At 41.0% G+C, this 20,364-nt stretch overlaps 2 protein-coding genes and 1 pseudogene across 3 annotated transcripts; 2 read left to right on the forward strand and 1 right to left on the reverse strand.

The window, feature by feature from the left end:
* The first annotated feature begins 5,706 nt into the window (after positions 1-5,706).
* On the forward strand, positions 5,707-8,486 carry LOC149034507 (uncharacterized). The gene is made up of 3 exons (XM_089194634.1): positions 5,707-7,187; positions 7,457-7,627; positions 8,180-8,486. The coding sequence occupies exons 1-3, from the start codon at positions 6,878-6,880 to the stop codon at positions 8,374-8,376; spliced, it is 678 nt and encodes a 225-aa protein (XP_089050760.1). The 5' UTR covers positions 5,707-6,877; the 3' UTR covers positions 8,377-8,486.
* A 30-nt stretch (positions 8,487-8,516) lies between these two features.
* Positions 8,517-9,856, forward strand: LOC149034508 (uncharacterized). Its single transcript, XM_089194635.1, has 2 exons — positions 8,517-9,011; positions 9,241-9,856. Exons 1-2 carry the CDS (start codon positions 8,607-8,609, stop codon positions 9,460-9,462), a joined length of 627 nt encoding a protein of 208 aa, XP_089050761.1. The 5' UTR covers positions 8,517-8,606; the 3' UTR covers positions 9,463-9,856.
* On the reverse strand, positions 9,742-18,128 carry LOC149034509 (uncharacterized; annotated as a pseudogene). Its single transcript, XR_016183158.1, has 12 exons — positions 17,844-18,128; positions 15,299-15,460; positions 14,607-14,688; positions 13,409-13,571; positions 13,028-13,295; positions 12,869-12,930; positions 12,492-12,635; positions 12,180-12,239; positions 11,427-11,812; positions 11,200-11,345; positions 10,628-10,805; positions 9,742-10,463 (listed from the first exon to the last, which is right to left on the reverse strand). The product of XR_016183158.1 is annotated as an uncharacterized LOC149034509 (transcript).
* Positions 18,129-20,364: the final 2,236 nt, after the last annotated feature.

Raw genomic sequence — 20,364 nt, forward strand, 5'->3', positions numbered from 1 at the left:
TAGATTCCACTCGATGTTTGCAGATTTACTTGACTGATGTAAGGAGATATTTTTTGGAAACGAAAAACTGTTGTTGGCACTTGCAATTGCGTGACACCCAGACAGAAAAAGGGTATCTCTTTTCCTTGCCACTACTTCTTGTCCGGTTTTGTTCTTTGAGAAGGGGTAAGTTTCTAAAGAAACTGTGGTGCTGCGTCGGTGGGAGAGTATAGAAGGTAATTTAGTGTTAACAACTGGGTTGAAAACGTAAATTAGCCACCGTAAAGAGTAAAAAAGCTGACGTTTCGAGCGTTAGCCCTTCGTCAGAGCGATTAGAGGAATTGTGGGTTGTGTATGGATATATATGTAGAAAGTGGAGCTACGCCATTGGTGGGAATATGATGACGAAAAAACAGGAATAAATTAGTTGAATGAAAAGCGCTCGTTGATTCCGTGGGGATTAAGGGTGCCGATTTGAAATATAAATTTTTGTTCTAGTGTTTTACGGCTTTCCGAACTGCCTAGATGTAAGGAAAGGCCGCAAACTGCCATATGCTGTTTAGAATGATAAGGAAGATTAAAGTGTCTAGCGACTGGCTTGGATGCGTCCTTGTCATTTATTTCCACATCGCGAAGGTGTTCTCGGAATCGGTCACCCAGTCGTCTTCCTGTCTCGCCGATGTATAACTTATTGCAATAAGTGCAAGTTATGCAGTAAATAACATTGGCGGAGGTACACGTAAAGTGATCAATGATCTTAATGGATCTTTTGGGTCCCGATATTTTCTGTACGTTGTGAATGAAAGGACAAGTTTTGCATCGTGAGCGAGCGCATTTAAAAGTTCCAGATTGGTCATTGGTTTGAAATGAACTCCTGACTAAAAAGTTGCCTATGTTTTTGTCACGTTTGAATGAAATAAGTGGGGGTTGCGAAAAGATAGTGCCAGTCTCTGAATCGTTTTGGAGTAATTTAAAATTTTTAAGAATGATAGATTTAACTGCGTGGTTGTGAGGGTGAAATGTAAGAGTAAATATCAATAGAGGTGTCCCTCAGGGGACAGTTTTAGGCCCTATACTATTTTCTATTATGGTCAATGAAGGCCATTCTACCAAATCAGAATTTACTTGTGAAATATGCTGATGATTTAACATTAAGTATTCCAGTAAAATCGCTGGCTAATAACGGCAATTTAGCAGCTGAGGAGGTCCGATCGATCGTCGCATGGACATCTGCTAATCGTATGCAACTAAACTTCAAGAAAACGTGGGAGATGCTTCTTAGAGGCAAATCCACTAAGGCCTTACCTGCTCCTCTGGTTTCTATAGAGCGTAAACCATGTCTGAAGTTGTTGGGTGTAACTTTTCAATCTGATCCGTGTAACTGGGATTTACATTTTGATAATATTATATCGAAAGCCAGTAGTCGTCTGTACATCTTACGTGTTTGTAAATTCTATGGACTGCCGCTCGATCATCTTCATCTTCTCTTTATCAGTCTTATTCTACCTATATTTACATATGCTGTAGAAGTATGGGGCTGCGCGTACTATCATAAGTATCTGAGTCGCATAGACAGGCTGTTCAAGAGAGCTTTTAAGCTTGGCTACTGTAAAGAGCTTTTTTCGATTGAAAATATTATTATTCTAAAAGATAAGAAGTTGTGGGCCAAGATCACCGACAGCGATTTTCCAACAGCTTTAGATGACCTTTTGCCACCAGAGCGAACAATGGATACGCTACGTAAGAGGCGCCATAATTATACTCTCCCGCTTGTCAGAACTGAACGTTTCAAAAGGACCTTTATTAATAGATGTTTGTTCTCTTATTAGTTATTCAGTTAGTAATTTAGTTAGTTTATTAGTTTTATACTTGCTGATTTCATGTCATTGTAACTAAACACGTTTGTTGTTTAGAGTGCTTAATAAAGACTTATAATAATAATAATAATAATAAATGGAATGCGATCCGTGTTCTCCTTCTCGGCCGTTTGTAGTGCTGACTGTCGATCGATTTGTTGGGCACGGTGGTAGCCCACTTGAACGACAGAAACAGGATAGCCGCGTTTATCGAAAAACTGGCACATTGCCTCTGATTTTTCGGAAAAATCAGAGTCGTCACTACATAAACGACGAAGTCTGAGAAACTGTGAAAAAGGTATGGAGTTCTTGACGTGTGATGGATGTGAGGATGAATACAACAAGTAACTATGTGAATCTGTAGGTTTGTAGTAAACACTAGTACATAAGCCGTTGCCTTCAATTGAAATTTTGATGTCTAGAAAAGCCAAAGAATTGTCGGAAATTTCCCAGGTATATTTAAGAGCCGGATGAAAGGAATTGACGGCGGTTATAAATTGAGTGAGCTCCTCTTTGGTAGAGGAGGTAGCGCCGATGCAATCGTCAATGTAGCGGCCGTAGAGTTGAGGTTTTGGGCCGTGGTATTGGCTAAAAAATTGATGTTCGATAAAACCTACAAAAAGATTGGCGTAGCTGGGTCCCATTTTAGTACCCATGGCCACGCCATTAGTTTGTTTGTAGTAGTTACCACCGAATGAAAAGCAATTGAGTGTGAGTACTAGTTCGGCCATACGGAGTAGTGTTTCAGAGCTAGGTTCCTTAACAGTGCGTTGATCGAAAAAATGTTTGAGGGCCCGGAGACCTTCGTCATTGGGAATGACAGTGTAAAGAGATATTATATCCATGGTGAAAATAAGTTTGTTTTGGTCGAGGAAACTAAAGTCACGAAAAATTTCAAGTGCGTGTTGGCTGTCCTTAATGTAAGACGGTAGAGTTTTGACGATAGGTGCCATAATTTTGTCTAAATAGCTGGAAATAAGTTCAGTGGGACAACTGCAGGCAGAAACGATGGGTCGACCTGGGTTGTTAGATTTGTGGATTTTAGGTAAAAAGTAAATACACGAAGTTCTAGGAGTAGTACTGATGAGATTTTTAGCAGTGGCCGGCAATTCTTGTTTAGCTATGAGATCGTTAATCGTATTTTTGACAATGTTTTGGTTAATTAAAGTGAGATCTTTGTCGACTTTAGCATAAAAGGAGGTGTCAGAAAGTTGCCGCAAAGCTTCTTTTTGATAGAGGTCGGCCCGCCAAACAACAACTGCACCGCCTTTGTCGGCCGCCTTAATGACAATGTCTTTGCGTTTTTTTAGACTTTTTAGTGCCGACCACTCTTCCGAAGAAAGATTGGAAAATTTGGTGTTACGATGGAATTTAAGTTTGTTGATATCGTGGCGACATTTTTTGAGGAAAAAATCTAAAGATGAGAACTGGCCCTCTGGGGGAGTCCATTTAGACTTTCGAATCTGGAGTGTTTCGAAAGTATCTTTGTTAGAGGTGTTAGAATCATCCTCTTTGTTCTTTGAGAGCATCGTTCTCCAGGTGGACAGTTAAGTCTAAAACATAATCTCTCGATGGAACTCTTGCTATTGGAGATGTGAATCAGTTTTCATTCATTAAATAAACAGAGACCTATCACTGTACTATCCACGCCAATGCTGAGAATTTAAAATTTTCGACTCACATTAATTCCCCAAGTTTGGATTCAATACAGTATTCTGAAATTGTTACAGAAAAATCTCTCTCCCTCAGATTCCCGCAATATTCTCAATTAAATGGGCCGGCAAATCAGTAATAAGAATATGTGAATTTAACAAGCGCCAGGGTTACACAATCCTTATGCAGATCAAATTTCCGAGCACATTACAGAATCGCGCCCATTGAAAAACGTCGCACGGGAAAATGCAAATAAGCTAGAAAAGAGAAAGAGAGCATGCGTAACTTCACGCAGGCCTGTCAATCCGACTGTCAATCATGTAATCCCCCGTGTACGCAGTGTTCGAAAGTATTGTTTCTTGTAGTTTGTGTAGTGTGATCGTCCGGGTGAGTGTAGTTCTGAAAAGAACTGTTGTTGGTGACTGACGTTTCGACTATCTGTGCGATAGTCATCTTCAGAGTCAAGTAAGGAATAGTTGTCAGTCGATGATGTTATAAATGGTGAAACAGAGAATTAACTCTGAAGTGTAAATTAAAGTGCTATTTAAACCCATGAATAACCCATTGGGCGATAGCCCTAATAAAGGGAAACAGGGAACCACACGAGGCAAAGAAAAAATCTTTTGACCTCGGTGGGAATCGAACCCACGACCTCCGGATTAGATCTACCGTTACTCTGCCGACTGAGCTACGAGGTCGCACAGAGAAAGTCGGGGACGATTTAGGATGGTGAATCGCGGCGAAGAGAAAGTAAGGGTACATATGAATGTTGTGCCGCGTAGCACTGGGAACACAAATGGTGAAACAGAGAATTAACTCTGAAGTGTAAATTAAAGTGCTATTTAAACCCATGAATAACCCATTGGGCGATAGCCTTAATAAAGGGAAACAGGGAACCACACGAGGCAAAGAAAAAATCTTTTGACCTCGGTGGGAATGATGATGATGATGTTATAAAGTCTGGTCTGTTGAACGTGATTGGTCTGTTTAGCCGTGATGTGATTGGCTGGAAGACTCATGTAGAGTTTGTTAACAGTCATTGGTCGGTTTCTATGGGCGGCCGTCACCACCAAAAATACAAGGATGTCAAATAGATCAGCAAATACATAGATGGCTTAAGGATCAGTTGCAGGATAGCATAGCTAATAAAGGAATGGCATGGCCAAATTATAGACAGTCTAGTTTTCCTTAGTGAAACAGAACACCCTAAACATGAATAGTTTAGCCAAATGAGAAACGGTCTAGTAGCCCATGTTGAGTTGGAACATGAGATTGTGAAATGGACTAGCTCAATTACGAATAGCTTAGCACTCATTTGCAATACAGTACTCAAACGGTGTAGCGTTGCGTTAAACGGTTCAGGGTAACGTCGAGTAGTACAGCCTACGCACAAACGGTGTAGCGTTGCGTCAAATGGCTCAGCGTAATGTAGAATGGTACAGCGTACACACATATGGTGTAGCGCCGCGGGAAATGGCTCAGCGTAATGTCGAATGGTACAGCGAACATAAAAACAGTGTAACGTTGTGTGAAATGGCTCAGGGTAATGTCGAATGGTACAGCGTACATACAAACAGTGTAGCGTTGCGTGAAATGGCTTAGCGTAATGTCGAATGGTGCAGCGTACATACAAACAGTGTAGCGTTGCGTGAAATGGCTTAGCGTAATGTCGAATGGTGCAGCGTACATACAAACAGTGTAGCGTTGCGTGAAGTGGCTTAGCATAATGTCGAATGGTACAGCGTACACACAAATGGTGTAGCGTTGCGTGAAATGGCTCAGCGTAATGTAGAATGGTACAGCGTAGACACAAATAGTGTAGCGTTAGGTCGAATAGCTTTGCAAAACATCAGACGCTCTATCTGAACATTAAATTGCTTAGTATTACTTGAAATATTTCGATGTTGTGGCGAATCGTCGTGGCGTGACGTGAAGGCTATGCCACTCCTTTGTTAGCTATGCTATCCTGCAACTGATCCTTAAGCCATCTGTGTATTAGCTGATCTATACGACATCCTTGTATTTTTGGTGGTGACGGCCGCCAAGGCATCTCGCCGAAACCACCAAAAATTCAAACCGCAAATGGAACAGCGATCTGCTGGGGGCATGACGTCATCGAATGTGAAGACTGACACGAAACCATTACATGACGTAGCCGCTGTATGGAATAGTCTTCACTTCGCTTTTCCGTAAAGCAGAGCCAATACGGTAAGTTTCTCCTCTTTTTTTTCCCTGCCGATATTGCATTTATTCGTTTTTGTTCATGATAGTGTTAATTAAAATAGCGAGACTGGATTCTACCACGGTTTACCGGCCTCCCGGTTTACCACAGTTTGCACGTGTTGGTGGGCCTGAATATGTTTATAGTATTAAGAAGTGTTATGACGTGCATTAAATGTCAATTGTCGAACTCCCTTTTCTTTCTGTGACTCACGCTTACTTTTCAATGAGAGTCCAAATTCAACGGCTCTTTGAACACTGGAGGAGTACGTGAGAAGTTGAATATTGTGTGTGCCCTGGACGCCATGGTAAGTAAACTGATATCCTTGATCTGTTTTGACATTTTTCGATCAAAGTGATATCGGAATGCTTTAACTGGTGTGCCGGACGATAACAGTAAGCTCATAGAAGACTGTTTATATTTATTATTTTAAAGAGGTGTACATTATATTGCTTTGTTTATTAATTTTTTTCCTGGGTGCAGTGATAGTAAAAGTAAGTTCCATTTTTATTTTGTCGATCAAACGTAGATTACATGTCTGGACCGGAAACAGTTAAGGGGTTTTTTTCGCGTTCCAAAAATAGTGTTTGTCAGGGTAATATTTTTTCTGAGTTGGTTTTGCGCGCATACATACTTATCTTCCCAGTGCTCTTTCCCATTCCGTAGTCATCACGTATTAAGGAAGGCTAGTGCGGACATCGTAATGCACGTAGTTGTACGTAATTCTACAACTCTAGGTCGAGTTTTACCGTTCGATCTGTTACAGTCGCAACTTGCTGAATAAAAACTATTGCATAATTCAGACAATTGACAGGACATCTTGCTGTTTCTTCGTTTGTTTCGGTAGACATATTTATTTATATTTTTATTTATTTTTACATTTCTGTACCTCAACTATTAATTTTTGTGATTATTATTATTATTATTATTTTTATTATTATTGCTACAGACTGAGTTCAATACACACTAGATATATTAACTAGAGTTGCGTGACTTGTAACGTTTCTCTTCTTGCCTTTAGGGCTAAGCAAAGAAAACTTCCAGATGATGAAAAAGCAAAGAAGAAAAAAAAATTAGTGCTTGCTTTATAAGTGGCTCGTCTCCATCTTAGGAATTTTTTTTCTTCACAGGTATCTTTGTTTGTTGTCCTTCAGTACTGTTAAGAGTCATGGACTTTCGTCAGCATTTATCAGATTCCCTAAATGAAATAACTGAATATATACAAAAAGGCGGAAATCGTGGAGGTGATTCAGAGAATACTGTTTTAAGACTGGAGGTTCTTTACGAGGCAGCGTTGATCAATGGGGACATTCCTTTAGATGCGGTTGACTTAATCAATCAAGCTCGTACACACCTGAACGTAAACTTGCATCAACAAGAGCCTTTTCGTGGGTATGAAGCACCAGCAGTGAGTGAGGCAAGTCGCCGAGGAAGACCTAAGTTTGCGATTTCCGAGAAGCAGCTGCTATTTTTCAGAGGTAAGGAGGAAAAAGTGCTTTTACCATTTTGAGGTTGAAAATTTGAAATGAAAATAAGGTAGACACATTTGAAATTATCCATATATGCCCCATATGAAGTGGGTGCTTTTTTTTTCGAGTTGATAGGTTTCGCCAAACCACGTTTTTTGGTTATTCATAACATCTTTAGTGAGTTCACCTTTTGAAGGTTTCATTCAATTTTCAGTGTAAACTATCTACTCTCAAAGGACTGTGTTTTCTTTTATGAACACAAGTTATCTCTTTGTTAGAGAACAACTTCACGTATAAAGACATGGCTCTAATGCTTGGGGTTAGCAAGCGAACTATTGAAATCCGTATGGCCGAGTACGAGTTGACGAACAAGTCCCGCTACAGTGACATAGAGGACGATTTTCTGGATTCTTTAATCCAGCGTATCATGACAAATTTCCCTAGATCGGGTAAGTAAGTCTTCATAAAAATTTTGAGGCTGTGGCCGGTCATGTTAAGTCAAAAAATAAAGATTTTTTTGCCCTTAGCTTGGTAAAAATAGTTTGAGAACCAGTACATAATGACGCAACAATTTATTCCTCTGGAACTAGACATGATAAACATCTGGATTGGGAAAATTTCTCGTTTGCCTTTATTTCTTTCAGATTGCATAAATTAATTAAACCTTTTCGGCCGATACGCGTTATTGCTTGAACACCTCAAGAAACGTAGACATTATCACACTTGGCAAGCGCAAACATGCTTATTTTAGTATAGACGTACACTCAAGACCGTTTCTGAAAATCCCGTATGCTGTTCTCTTCCAGTAAATTGATTCAAAACGTAATCAACTTACAGGCAAGAACTTTTAAGCCCGCCTTAGTGTTTACACAAAATTTTGCATATCAGAAACACACTTTGTATCCTCTAAACAGAGAATTCAAGAAAGCACGACAAGTGGCATTAACTTCACTACTGTGTCACAGGGTGCTTGAAATTAAAACCCTTATTTTTGTTGACAGGTTGCAAAACAATCGAGGGTTACCTTGTTTCGCAAGGTGTACATGTGCAGAGGTGGAGACTAAGGAGTGCCATAAAGAGAGTCGATCCCATTGGCAGGAGGCTAAGGTCTATGAATGCCATCCGTAGACGAGTGTATAACGTACGTTCCCCACTGGCCCTCTGGCATATGGACGGGAATCACAAACTGATACGGTAGCTGTCACTTATCTCACTATTTTGATTACATAATTGTTGCTGTAATTCAGGTCTCAATAACTTTGCACCATTTGTTTTAGGAGTAACCTCCCCCCCCCCCTTCATATACTTTCGGTTTACCACTCTATTACCACTCTTAAGTGCGATACGAATAACAAGTCTGTCACAGTCTTGCGTCTCTTTGAGGGTGCGGTGTCTGAATGGGGATTGCCATCACGAGTCAGGGGCGACATGGGAGTTGAAAACAGAGACGTGGCACACTACATGTTGAACCATACAGCAAGAGGGCCCGGAAGAGGGAGTTACATCACCGGACGAAGCGTGCACAACTCGCGTATGGAAAGACTCTGGCGCGATGTGTACCAGTTAGTCCTATCCTCATTTTACGACCTTTTCCTTTCTCTCGAAGCATGCGGTCAGCTCGATCCGGACAACGAAGGGCATCTATTTTGCCTTCACTTCACTTATCTCCCAATAATCAACGAGGCTCTTTCAAAATTTGCGCTATCCTGGAATAACCACAAAATACGTACTGCAAGAAACAAAAGTCCTTTACAACTGTTCATACTAGGGATGCAGGAAATTGCGGAAGAAAGTGGTATTGTGGCATCAGAATACTTTCAAAACCTTAGTCAGGTAAACGCAATAATGCATATGACAGACACAGTTCCCCAAGCATTAAAGCCACACGGGTGAACAATCTCAAGTGGCCTCTACTAAATATTGAGTTTTAATTAACCACCCCTTCAATTTAAATATAGATCACGATCGAAACGATGCCAAGATTCCTTGCTTGCAAAATTAATTTAAGGCAGTCATAACCAATGCTTTGCGGTATTTGAATCTCCTTTCAACTATATTTCAGAGGGACTTGGAGGGATACGGTGTGGATCCTACGGCTTACTTTCATGACGGCACAGATGATGCACTACAGAATGAGGTTGTCGTCCCACCGACACGGTGTCCGTTAGATGTTGAGTCGTTTACGATTTTTGAGGCAAGCATGTCAGAAGTCCAAGGCGAAGATCCATGGGACATTACACCATATCTGCATGCACTGGAAACGATGAATCGTCTGAAAACCTAGGTTTTAACATTTTCTTTAATGCACCAGTGTACGCCACTTACGTTAAAGTATCTCCCCCCCCCCCATCCTATCATCTTACTTTTCTATTTCGTTGGACAATGTGTTGTTTTTTGTTTATTTCGGTTACACCGGGAAAATGAGTACACTTGGCATCACTCATAATGTATCCTATCGTAATCTGCGATGTCAGCTTGCGATAACCCCAACCTAAGCTGAGTGGAACTGGTGCTGAAATAGTGAGAGGTTGTAACGTCTGACTATGAATAGACAGCACACAGATAAAATAAATGATAACATTTTATTTCCAAAATGTATCGATTGGGACGTTTAAACAGTATAGTAAGTGAAAACGTAACGACTTTAAAAAATTGCGCAATAAACGTCCTTCGCTTTACTTTTGTTTGGATGAGTATTTGGTAACATTAACACATAAACTTTGTTCTTTTCAATGTATTTTCATTTCGTTCATCTCAGGCCCATTTCCACGCTATTAAAATCTTCATCATAATCAGAATCCAATAAAGGGCAAACACAAACATATACACAATATTGCTTGTATGAGTTGCACCAAATGACCCTTTGGTGTACAGCCTAAACTAGCGCTCTTTTTTTAACTAGACTTTTAAAGCTTGTGTAATGAATACGAATTTTCGCCTCAACAATGCTGCTGTAAACTAAATTCAACTTATAAATTAAAAAACACCTTGTCAAAGAGAATCAATCAGAAATCAGTAGTTTCACTCAGAGACGGCCAAAGTAATCATTTGCGAAAGCGTAGTCAAAGAAAGAGAACACTTCTTCCTTGGTCATTGATACATTCTCACCTATCGGCAAAGTCAGCCTGCTAATACAAGTGTTGCCAATAGGAAGGCAAGATGGCATATTCGTATCAAAACAAATAGAGGGCTTCATTTGGAAACCCAGAACAGGCTCGTTCTCGCATCCAGTGACGAACTTTAAAATGCTATGGAGAGATATATTGCCATCTACCCTCCTTCCAGCTGAAAAGAGAAAAACACAAAAATTAGCAGTGCACTCATGAAGCCCTGAATCCCAGTTCTTTTTTACGCGCTCTGTGGAAAATTTCGATTGGCATAAAGCAAAGTTACAACTGTCTAGCCAGCGGTGATGTTTCTTAGACTAGAGAAAAGAGAACGACAGTTACCTGACACCTCTTTCAAGTAATTCAGGAAGAGTCTGTATGTTCGCTCTTCCCGCTGCCTTTGATTGCTGGCCTCGTCGGAAAACATGGGGTCCAGCAGTTTCACCAGTTTGGGGTATGTCATAGGCAGCACTGCTGTCTTTCGTTAGAGGAATGAAAGACTCGGTTTCCCATGAAGGAGCTAACAGATTAAGAGAAAAGCAAGATTCATTTCCTCGGAAAGTATTGAATCTATGTAAAATTGTTAGAGATCAAGGGAATACAAATCTCTTGTGTGAGTAAGAGAGGATCAAAGAGAAGAGAGGGCATCCTACATACACTCCCTATTCTTCTTCAGCCATTTTTAGACCTGCTCCCAGACTACAGAGATCCTAAGGGGATTAAACAACTGCCTATCACCTGTAAAAGAAATGTGTGGGGTTTTTCGTCGGGAGCGCTTGAAGAGAAACTGTTCGTATTTGGCGAGAGTCGGTATTGTAAGGTTCCACTGTAGTCATAATTAAATTTGGTTTTCTTGCCTAAGTAAAGGGTGAAGACTAGACCATCAGTTACAACCGGTCACTGTGAAATCTTACCTCAACGAGTCCGAATCTCTCGAGTCCTACCCGAAATTGGGTTTCTGCTTCCCCCAGATTAGTCAAATCATCTTTTTTGAAGATTCGCTGAAGCTGGTCTTCAGCAAGGAAAGTAGGCAAAGGACCACCTTGCAACAAACTGAAACCTGCAATAAAAAGGTAAATTGAAATTCTTGTGTGCTCAAGTGAAAATGAGACAGGTCTCTCAGTAGGCTTTGCATATTTACCAAAAAAGAGGCCAGCTCCATAATAATGTTTCCTATCTAGTGCTTCTTTTTTCTCAAAAATGACGTAGCCTCCTCCTTCTTCCTTGAAGAGCTTGTCACGTATATCGCGCATCACCATGCCCAAAAATTCCCGCCTTGGACCACCATAGTCTTGAGCGCCCTCACCGGTGAAGATCACCTCTAAAGGTACACTGAAATCAATCGCTGGCGGATCATCCCTCAATATCTCTTCCATAGCATCATCGAAGAGGCGGTAACGAGAGACAAATATCTCCGTGGTCTTTCCCTCACACAGTTCAGAGTCGTTTCGAAGGTCAAGCATTCGCCCTCGCTGTAACCTTCGCTTGAACTCCCCTAAGACTGTAACAGGCTCGTCACAAGTAGCCCTGAAATAAATTTGAAATGATCAAAGAGGCGTAACGCCCGTGAAATTTGAATAATTCCCAAAAGTATGCCGGTAACTACTGCATTAAACCGGTCTACTAACGAGCAGTCGGCCCGATTGTATCTAGCTTCTTACACTAATAGTTGAGTGCCAAAGTCAAAGTAGTAAAATCAACTAACGGATCTCTGCACATAAAAGGTTGTGCTTAGCACATTATATCATTGGACGGACGCCTAATTTCCCCCTTCCTTCCCTTAAAACGATATCACAGCAAAAGTTCATACACACTAACACCAACTACACTGTAGGGTACGCAAAAGACAGTCAAGCAGAATGTACCAAGCATAATTCTATCAATTTGTACTTACATAGCTGTTAATGTTTCCTCTAAAGCATTTCTCATATGCTCCTCGTACGGGACAGGTTCCCTAGGTAGATAGTGAGGAATAACTATTTGAGGGGGCTTTTAGCGGAATGGTAGAAGTTTTCATGTAATGTTCATGATGTTACAATCAACTGTCAATTAGTGTATGACGGCAACAGCAGAGTAGAATGGATGTACACACGGTTAGTGCATAGATAACGATACAGGATTGGCGTTTCATTCCCTTAGACGCACTTGAGAAACTTTTCAGCGCCACCTAAATAATCGGTAATTTTAACATGGCTAAGAAACTCACTCTTCATTGGCGGCTGCTTCGTCATGACTTATTGAAGCCTGATCAGTACCACGAGGAGGCTGTTCTGGCAGTTCCAGTGAGTTCTGCTCAGTGCCACTTAGAGGCTGATTGGGCAGTTCTGCTGGGTTAACTCGTTCTTCCTCTCTGAAATATTGATTATATTGGTGTATACAGACCACCTTCAGGCTAAGCACAATGCCCCATGTTAAATATTAATATAAAGTATAAAGTCACTGTTTTTTTAAAGAAATTAAGGCTAAACAATGCGTACAAAAAGGAACTTCTAACTACGTGAAATACCGAAAACAACTTTTAGTACTTTCTAAAAGCGTGGAAACGATAACCACCATGCGAGTGCGGCGACCACTTCTACTTACCCCCTCTCTCCAAATGCTGGCGGCAGATCATCGTCGGATGTTTCTGTAGGCCTTGTTTCACCCTACAAAAAAATTATTCCAAAAAAAATTAAGTATTAGCAGAAGGCTCCATATTCTACCCAGAAATAGTCAAAAAAACGTCACCAGCAAAACACAAACCCGACACGTTTCCATATGGGCTCGCATCCCGCGCAATGGGATAGACTCCCTACAAAGCAGACACTCCTCCGCATGTTCATCATCATCCTCTATGTCGCCCAAAGTTATATCTACTTGTATGGGCCGAATATAAACTCGGCCCATGCCCAAACACCTAAGTTCGTCGGTATTGCACGACCCATACTTCACAACTTGTAACCTAGTGCGCGAGTTGTCTGCGCACAACAGCATTTCGAATCCGCCACAACTTTGTAATGGACGGATGGCCCTGGAAATATAAACAAAAGAAATCGGTTTACAAACGGCTGGAGCTAAAAGACTAGGAAAAAAAGGAACTTGAGATCTTAAGCAAGCTAGTGGATTGAGAGTTATGTAACTCACTTGTACAAAACCTCCTTGACCTGCTCCTTCGATGCATTCGTGGGGATCTGCAACTTTTTCTCTCCAAGGCCATTTTCTTTTAATAAAAGCTTCTCGCGGTTGGTTGGAACGGTGAGCTGGTCACGCCCAGCGAGACAAACAAAAGTTCTGGTAATGGTTTTTTCTGTTGAAAATTGTAGTGTTTTTTTAATAAGTTGTAAACATTGCTTTTAATTAATATCCTGTTTTCATCCTCTAACAGATCAAAAAAGTCATCCTAATGGAGTTGAGCAGTCATTTTTCCCTCAGAGAGAAGGTCAATACTGCATACAGATTAACTTATGCATGATTTTAAAGATATTTGCAATGTTTGGGGTTACACTTAGTGGAAGGACTAGTGACAGACAAGTGCGCACCGAATTAAAAATGCATTTTCTCTCAACAGTACTCCAATTAACCTATGAAACTACAGCCGCTGTAGGAAGATGTGAATGTTTACGCGAATTAGCTCGTGAGGAAGTTGATATTCCAATAACTTGGAGATGACAACAAATACTGTGAACGATAGAATGCACAAAGTCAGCCCCACTAAATGACAAAAAGGGGTGAGGAACATTTATCAATACTGCTTCATTTCTAAGACTTTTTAAAACCTCCTCAAAATGTTTTTAAACATAGGATGCTGTTGCTTTGTTCTTTTTCCGGCTGCAAGGAAAGTTCAAGTTAACAAGCTCAGAATACCTGGCTTGTAGGCCCTGGGACTAGTGTTCCAGAAGTCCTGATAACTTACGTAAAGCTATTTATTTTCTCATGCAGTCAATCTTTGGTGTTTATTAAAGCTTGAAAGTATAATACTTACTTGATTAAGAAGATGGGCTAGTTTATACGGGACTAAAATCTACAGCGCCACTTGAAAGAAAATGGACTCAAATAGTCGCTATCGGAACCGATCTGTCTTCCGGGTTTTGAGAAACGCATCCGTGCCTACTACTTATTTTGAGAGAGCTAAGCTATAAATCGCAAGATTGTGCGTAAATTTCCGTGAAAATGACATTTATTGTTAGTTTCTTGGCCTCGTTGCTGTACTTTTACAAGAGATTCAATTTATCTTTCCAGACCGTGGCCAACACATCTCTTTCGGTATTGGGTCAATTACAAACTATCCAGGTCTTGCAAAAGGCCCTTCGTATGTAGAGGAAAATCTGTGATCATCAGTTACCTCTATTTTCTGGGACTCTCTGTGCTCTATGGGAGGAACTGGTTACGCGGTTCTGCCGCCTGCTCGCGTAAGGGTGGACCCTCTGTAAGTGGCAAAAATATAATTAGAGAAAATGCCTCTGTTAATGCCTTTCTTGCAGGACTCAATAAAAGCAGAGTACATTTCTGAATGTTATGAGAAGTTGATCGTATGGAATACATACTATCAAGTGAAAATGAAATGCATCGGCGCGGGTAAAGTTTCCGCAAATGAAAGAGAAAAGTCGCTCCTAACGGGCGAAGGACACTTTTGCATACGGGTGTAGAAAAAGAAAAATACGCAATAGCGTAGGAAAATTGATTCATAAGCCAGACAGGACGGTTCCTCTGAGAACGAGAAAGCTCGAAAGCCTTTAAGATTGATTTAATGTTCAAGCATGCCAAACAGAGTTACCTGTATGGTAGACGTTTTCATTTTTGTTTAAAATAATGTAAAAAAGGTCTACGGTCTAAAGAGCACAACAACTCGACGCCAGAGATCTCGTCCGTGCAGAGACATTTTTACTGACGTACATCGCTTGCCGCACGACCCTCTCGAAGCTACGCGTATGCTCAAGTGTGGTACAAAGTGTTAGCGATTGTGGTAGAAGCGTGGACGTAGCGCATTGCAGCGCATTGAACCTCTGATGGGAGAAATAAGAAGCCATGAATTACCAGTTGTCGATTGAACAACCTGCGGTGCTCGTCGACAACTGAGCTAGATGGGCCCGCCACCGGGATGTTCGTCGATGGGGTGCTGTGTGTATTCCCATCGCTTATCATCTGGGCTGCTCGCTGTAGCAACTCAGCAACAGTGGTGTTGACGTTCGAATTGTTCTGAAATTCGAGATAATTTTAAATAAGGTAAATCGGTAAAATTTGTCTCAAATATTTAAGCTTAACTTTAGAACTTAGCTTAACGTTCCTTTAAGGGGAGGGCTGAAATGAACACAATTTTTAGGGGTCTTGCCAGATAGCCTATTGATGCAGCGGTATCGGACACAGCCATGTAGACAAATGTCTTCCTCTAGGGGGAGGGGTATAGGCGTGCAGCAAAGGATTTCAAACACTGACCTATTCATACCCGGACAAGTTCAGATTCTGTTCAAAACAGAGAGGCCAGAGAACAATACCCTGTCCAGCGGCAAGTATACGCCACATAAGGGAGTAACCCCTCCCCCGGGCACTCTTCCAAGCGAAAATTTTTACTTTACCGCTAATTTCATCATCTAACACTTAATGCTTTTTGAAACCTTACGCGGATACAACTTTTAGGTTACAGCGTAAGTAAACAATCATATCAACTGGAAGAAAGCTCCTCCCGTAAGCTACCGCAAAGTTTGTGTCTTTTAAAATTCAAGCTCTTACTCGCTTTTTCAATTCTTTTAAGAATGTACATTTCAAATGGTTTTGTGAGTGCGGTAAAGGGCATTTTCATGACTCGTGATCAGCCTTTGTTTTCCCCGTGAAATATGAAACTTTTTGTCGTGAAGCGTGATTTTGTAAAATTATTTTCTGTGAAACGGCAAATGAATGTTTAATTTGCTGTAAATCCTGAGTTTAAGGTTACTTCCTACCTTCAGAGACCTAAAAAAATCGATTTTTATGTTATTTGACAAAACTGAATTCAAACATTCCATCAAATGTTTTCATGATAAAAATATCGGATATCTTTAAAAGCACCCGAGCTATGTAGAAAAACGTATTTTCAAATACAAGTTAATAAATCAGGAAAGTGTCATTATCTCGGACCTGGGTGAGCTCCCTGGGGGAATTTTCGCGGCAACCGCTCATGTTGAGGCTCGATTTTCATGTTATTTCCCTATTTTGTTTACATCGCGCACTTTCCAAAATTCACACGTGGAAGCTCTTCGTTTATGGAAAAATCTTTGCTCATGGAAAAATAAACAGCGGAAGAAAGTCCTTGGGAGAAAAAAAGGAAAAAAAATGCAGGCCCAAAGAAGAAAGAAAGAGTACCACTCTTTCAAGTAAGGAACAAAATTCTTTTGTGAAAGCGATTAGTACTAACGGAGCTTCACGCTGGCGCCCAGATTTCGAACAAAGAGAACGCCACCTAACCAACTTTTGCCATACATGATGTTAAAAACGAAGTTTCCTTTTTTTTAATGCAAGTACTAGTCTTGATACAAAAATATTAAAAATCGCCTCGACTCGTCATTTCGAAAGCTGTATGTCGATTCGTTGTCTTGCCCCTCAGCTTTGCAGTTTTTTAATTTTTGCAGCGGGTTTTTCCTTTGCCTTTGACCACTTCGCTCATTATTGTGTTGTCCTCCTCAACGCTCCACTGAGCAATCGAGATAAAAAAAGAAAAAAAAGTTTGCAATGGGTTACTTTTACCGCGAAATCTTGATCCATAGTAATTGACGCCAGGAGGTCCCGTTGTCCTATTGGTTTGCGGTTTCCTGGGGCCAGATAATCTCCTGGCGTGGCGCGAGTTGTTTGCGAACCTTTATGAGCTAAAATCTGGCATTTGATTCTAGGAGGAATACCACTACTTTGAGCGAATTTATAGGGTATATAGATGTGACCGATTTTCGTCACATTTCGCTAAAACATCCCAGGAATAATGACAAACGAAGGTGTGTCGGGAAATTTTGATATTTGAAATATTTGTCCTGTGGCGTCCATTTACGCAACACGATTGGCATATTTTTAGCTACTCCAACTAAAGATGCCGATATCGACACAACCAATCAGAATATCGCTGACACACTTTTGTTAATTGATGCCTTGTGAATGAGACTGTGCAGCCATTTTGCTCATGATGCAGCATCCGATACCCGATTAATTCAATGGAAGAACCTTCGGTCGTTTCACGCGTTACCGGCTCTTGACACTTCCTCAAAAGAAAGTCGCTTAAATTATATTTTTATCGTAATCTGCAGTTATTAAGCTTTCTTCTGATAAATATAGTTTGCTAGGATTTTTGTGAAACCAGCGCGCGAACGAATTTTTCCCGAAGGATACCCGCGAAGGTGGGAAGTAATTTTAAGTATGTCTTAGATATATTTTCAACACATTTTCCCTTTACCACCCTCTTTTATGTCTGAAGGTTTTCTTACTAATTTTAAGGCAGACCTGCCTCATCATGGAGGGTATGTATGTGCTCAAAACCAACTCGGAAAAAAGGTTCCTTTGGCACACACTACACGTTTGATTGAAGAATGTCAAAACAGATGAAGGATATCAGTTTCCTTACCATGGCGTCCAGGGCACACACAAAATCCAACTTCTCACGTACTCCTGCAATGTTCAAAGAGCCGTTGAGGTTAAACTCCCTTTGAAAAGTAAGCGCGAGTCAGAAAAGAAAAGAATTGAGAGCTCGGCAATCGACATTTAATGCATATCATAACACTACTTAATACTATTAAAATTCAGGCTCACCAACACGTGCAAACTGTGGTAAACCGGGAGGCCGGTAAACCGTGGTAGAATCCAGTCTCGCTATTTTAATTAACACTATCATGAACAAAAACGAATAAATGCAATATCGGCAGGGAAAAAAAAGAGGAGAAACTTACCGTATTGGCTCTGCTTTACGGCAAAGCGAAGTGAAGACTATTCCATACAGCGGCTACGTCATGTAATGGTTTCGTGTCAGCCTTCATATTCGATGACGTCATGCCCCCAGCAGATCGCTGTTCCATTTGCGGTTTGTATTTTTGGTGGTTTCGGCGAGATGCCTTGGCGGCCGTCACCACCAAAAATACAAGGATGTCGTATAGATCAGCTAATACACAGATGGCTTAAGGATCAGTTGCAGGATAGCATAGCTAACAAAGGAGTGGCATAGCCTTCACGTCACGCCACGACGATTCGCCACAACATCGAAATATTTCAAGTAATACTAAGCAATTTAATGTTCAGATAGAGCGTCTGATGTTTTGCAAAGCTATTCGACCTAACGCTACACTATTTGTGTCTACGCTGTACCATTCTACATTACGCTGAGCCATTTCACGCAACGCTACACCATTTGTGTGTACGCTGTACCATTCGACATTATGCTAAGCCACTTCACGCAACGCTACACTGTTTGTATGTACGCTGCACCATTCGACATTACGCCTAGCCATTTCACGCAACGCTTCACTGTTTGTATGTACGCTGCACCATTCGACATTACGCTAAGCCATTTCACGCAACGCTACACTGTTTGTATGTACGCTGTACCATTCGACATTACCCTGAGCCATTTCACACAACGTTACACTGTTTTTATGTACGCTGTACCATTCGACATTACGCTGAGCCATTTCCCGCAGCGCTACACCATATGTGTGTTCGCTGTACCATTCTACATTACGCTGAGCCATTTGACGCAACGCTACACCGTTTGTGCGTAGGCTGTACTACTCGACGTTACCCTGAACCGTTTAACGCAACGCTACACCGTTTGAGTACTGTATTGCAAATGAGTGCTAAGCTATTCGTAATTGAGCTAGTCCATTTCACAATCTCATGTTCCAACTCAACATGGGCTACTAGACCGTTTCTCATTTGGCTAAACTATTCATGTTTAGGGTGTTCTGTTTCACTAAGGAAAACTAGACTGTCTATAATTTGGCCATGCCATTCCTTTATTAGCTATGCTATCCTGCAACTGATCCTTAAGCCATCTATGTATTTGCTGATCTATTTGACATCCTTGTATTTTTGGTGGTGACGGCCGCCCATAGGTTTCGATCCGTCTGTTGTTTGTAGGTCTGTTTGTCGGTTTGTTCACGTCGTTGATGAGTCGTTTGTAGGGTGCTGGTAATTGTTGACATCTGTTGAGAGGCGTCTGTTCTAAGTTAGTGAACCAGCTTTCCAGAGTCAGTCGTTGAAAGTAGTTTGTACTGTAGGTTAAGCATTTAGCAGAGTCCCAGTCGATTCTGTGATTAGTTTGTCGGTGATGTTCAGAAATGTGATTGTTTACATCGCCATTTCTAGTAGATCGTTTGTGTTCAGTTAGTCGCGTGTTAAGGTTTCTGCCAGTCTCACCAATGTAGGAGGCCTGGCAGTCGGAGCATTCCATCTTATAAATCGCTCCCTGTCTGTTGTTGGGTTGGTCTTTGTCTTTAACGTTGGTCAGTAAATGTCGTAAAGTAGTGATAGGCTTGTGAGCTACGCGAATGTTGTAAGGTTGTAGGATCCGCGCGATAGCCTCAGAAGTGCCTTTGATGTAGAGTATAGTAGCTGTAGTCGTGATAGATGTGGAGTCTCTGTTAGTCTCTGTAGTGTCGGTCACCCTGTGAGTGTTTCGTCTAATGAAGTCAGTGTTGTAGTTGTTTTTGTCAAAAACACGGTCAAGGTACTTGTTTTCGTCAGATAAACTGTCCGGTGTGTTGCAAACAAGTTGCGCTCGTCTTGTCAATGTCTTGATAGTCGTAGCTTTGTGGGAAGTCGGGTTGTAGGATGATTCGTCAAGAAGTCTGTCGGTATGCGTCGGTTTTCTGTATATTGTTGTTCGTAGTTCGTTGTTGTTTCGGCCTCGCTTTTCATCGAAGAAGAATAGACGTAATCAGTGGCGTTATCTTGATTAGGTTATATTGTTTAAAAATCGGTCAGATGTAAAATTAAATTACCTTTCAAATGCCGGGTTTTCAATTTGTGTTAAGACTCAAATGCGGCAGATTTGCGAGGTTCGACCATCAACTTCGCCAAGAAAGCAAAACATCACAGAAATATTCATTTTAGTAAAATTTCCGTACTGCCCCATACTATCGTAAAACAAATCT

The sequence above is a fragment of the Pocillopora damicornis genome, chromosome 14, assembly GCF_964200805.1.
Source record: "Pocillopora damicornis chromosome 14, jaPocDami1.2, whole genome shotgun sequence".
In the NCBI taxonomy this organism is placed as follows: domain Eukaryota; kingdom Metazoa; phylum Cnidaria; class Anthozoa; order Scleractinia; family Pocilloporidae; genus Pocillopora; species Pocillopora damicornis.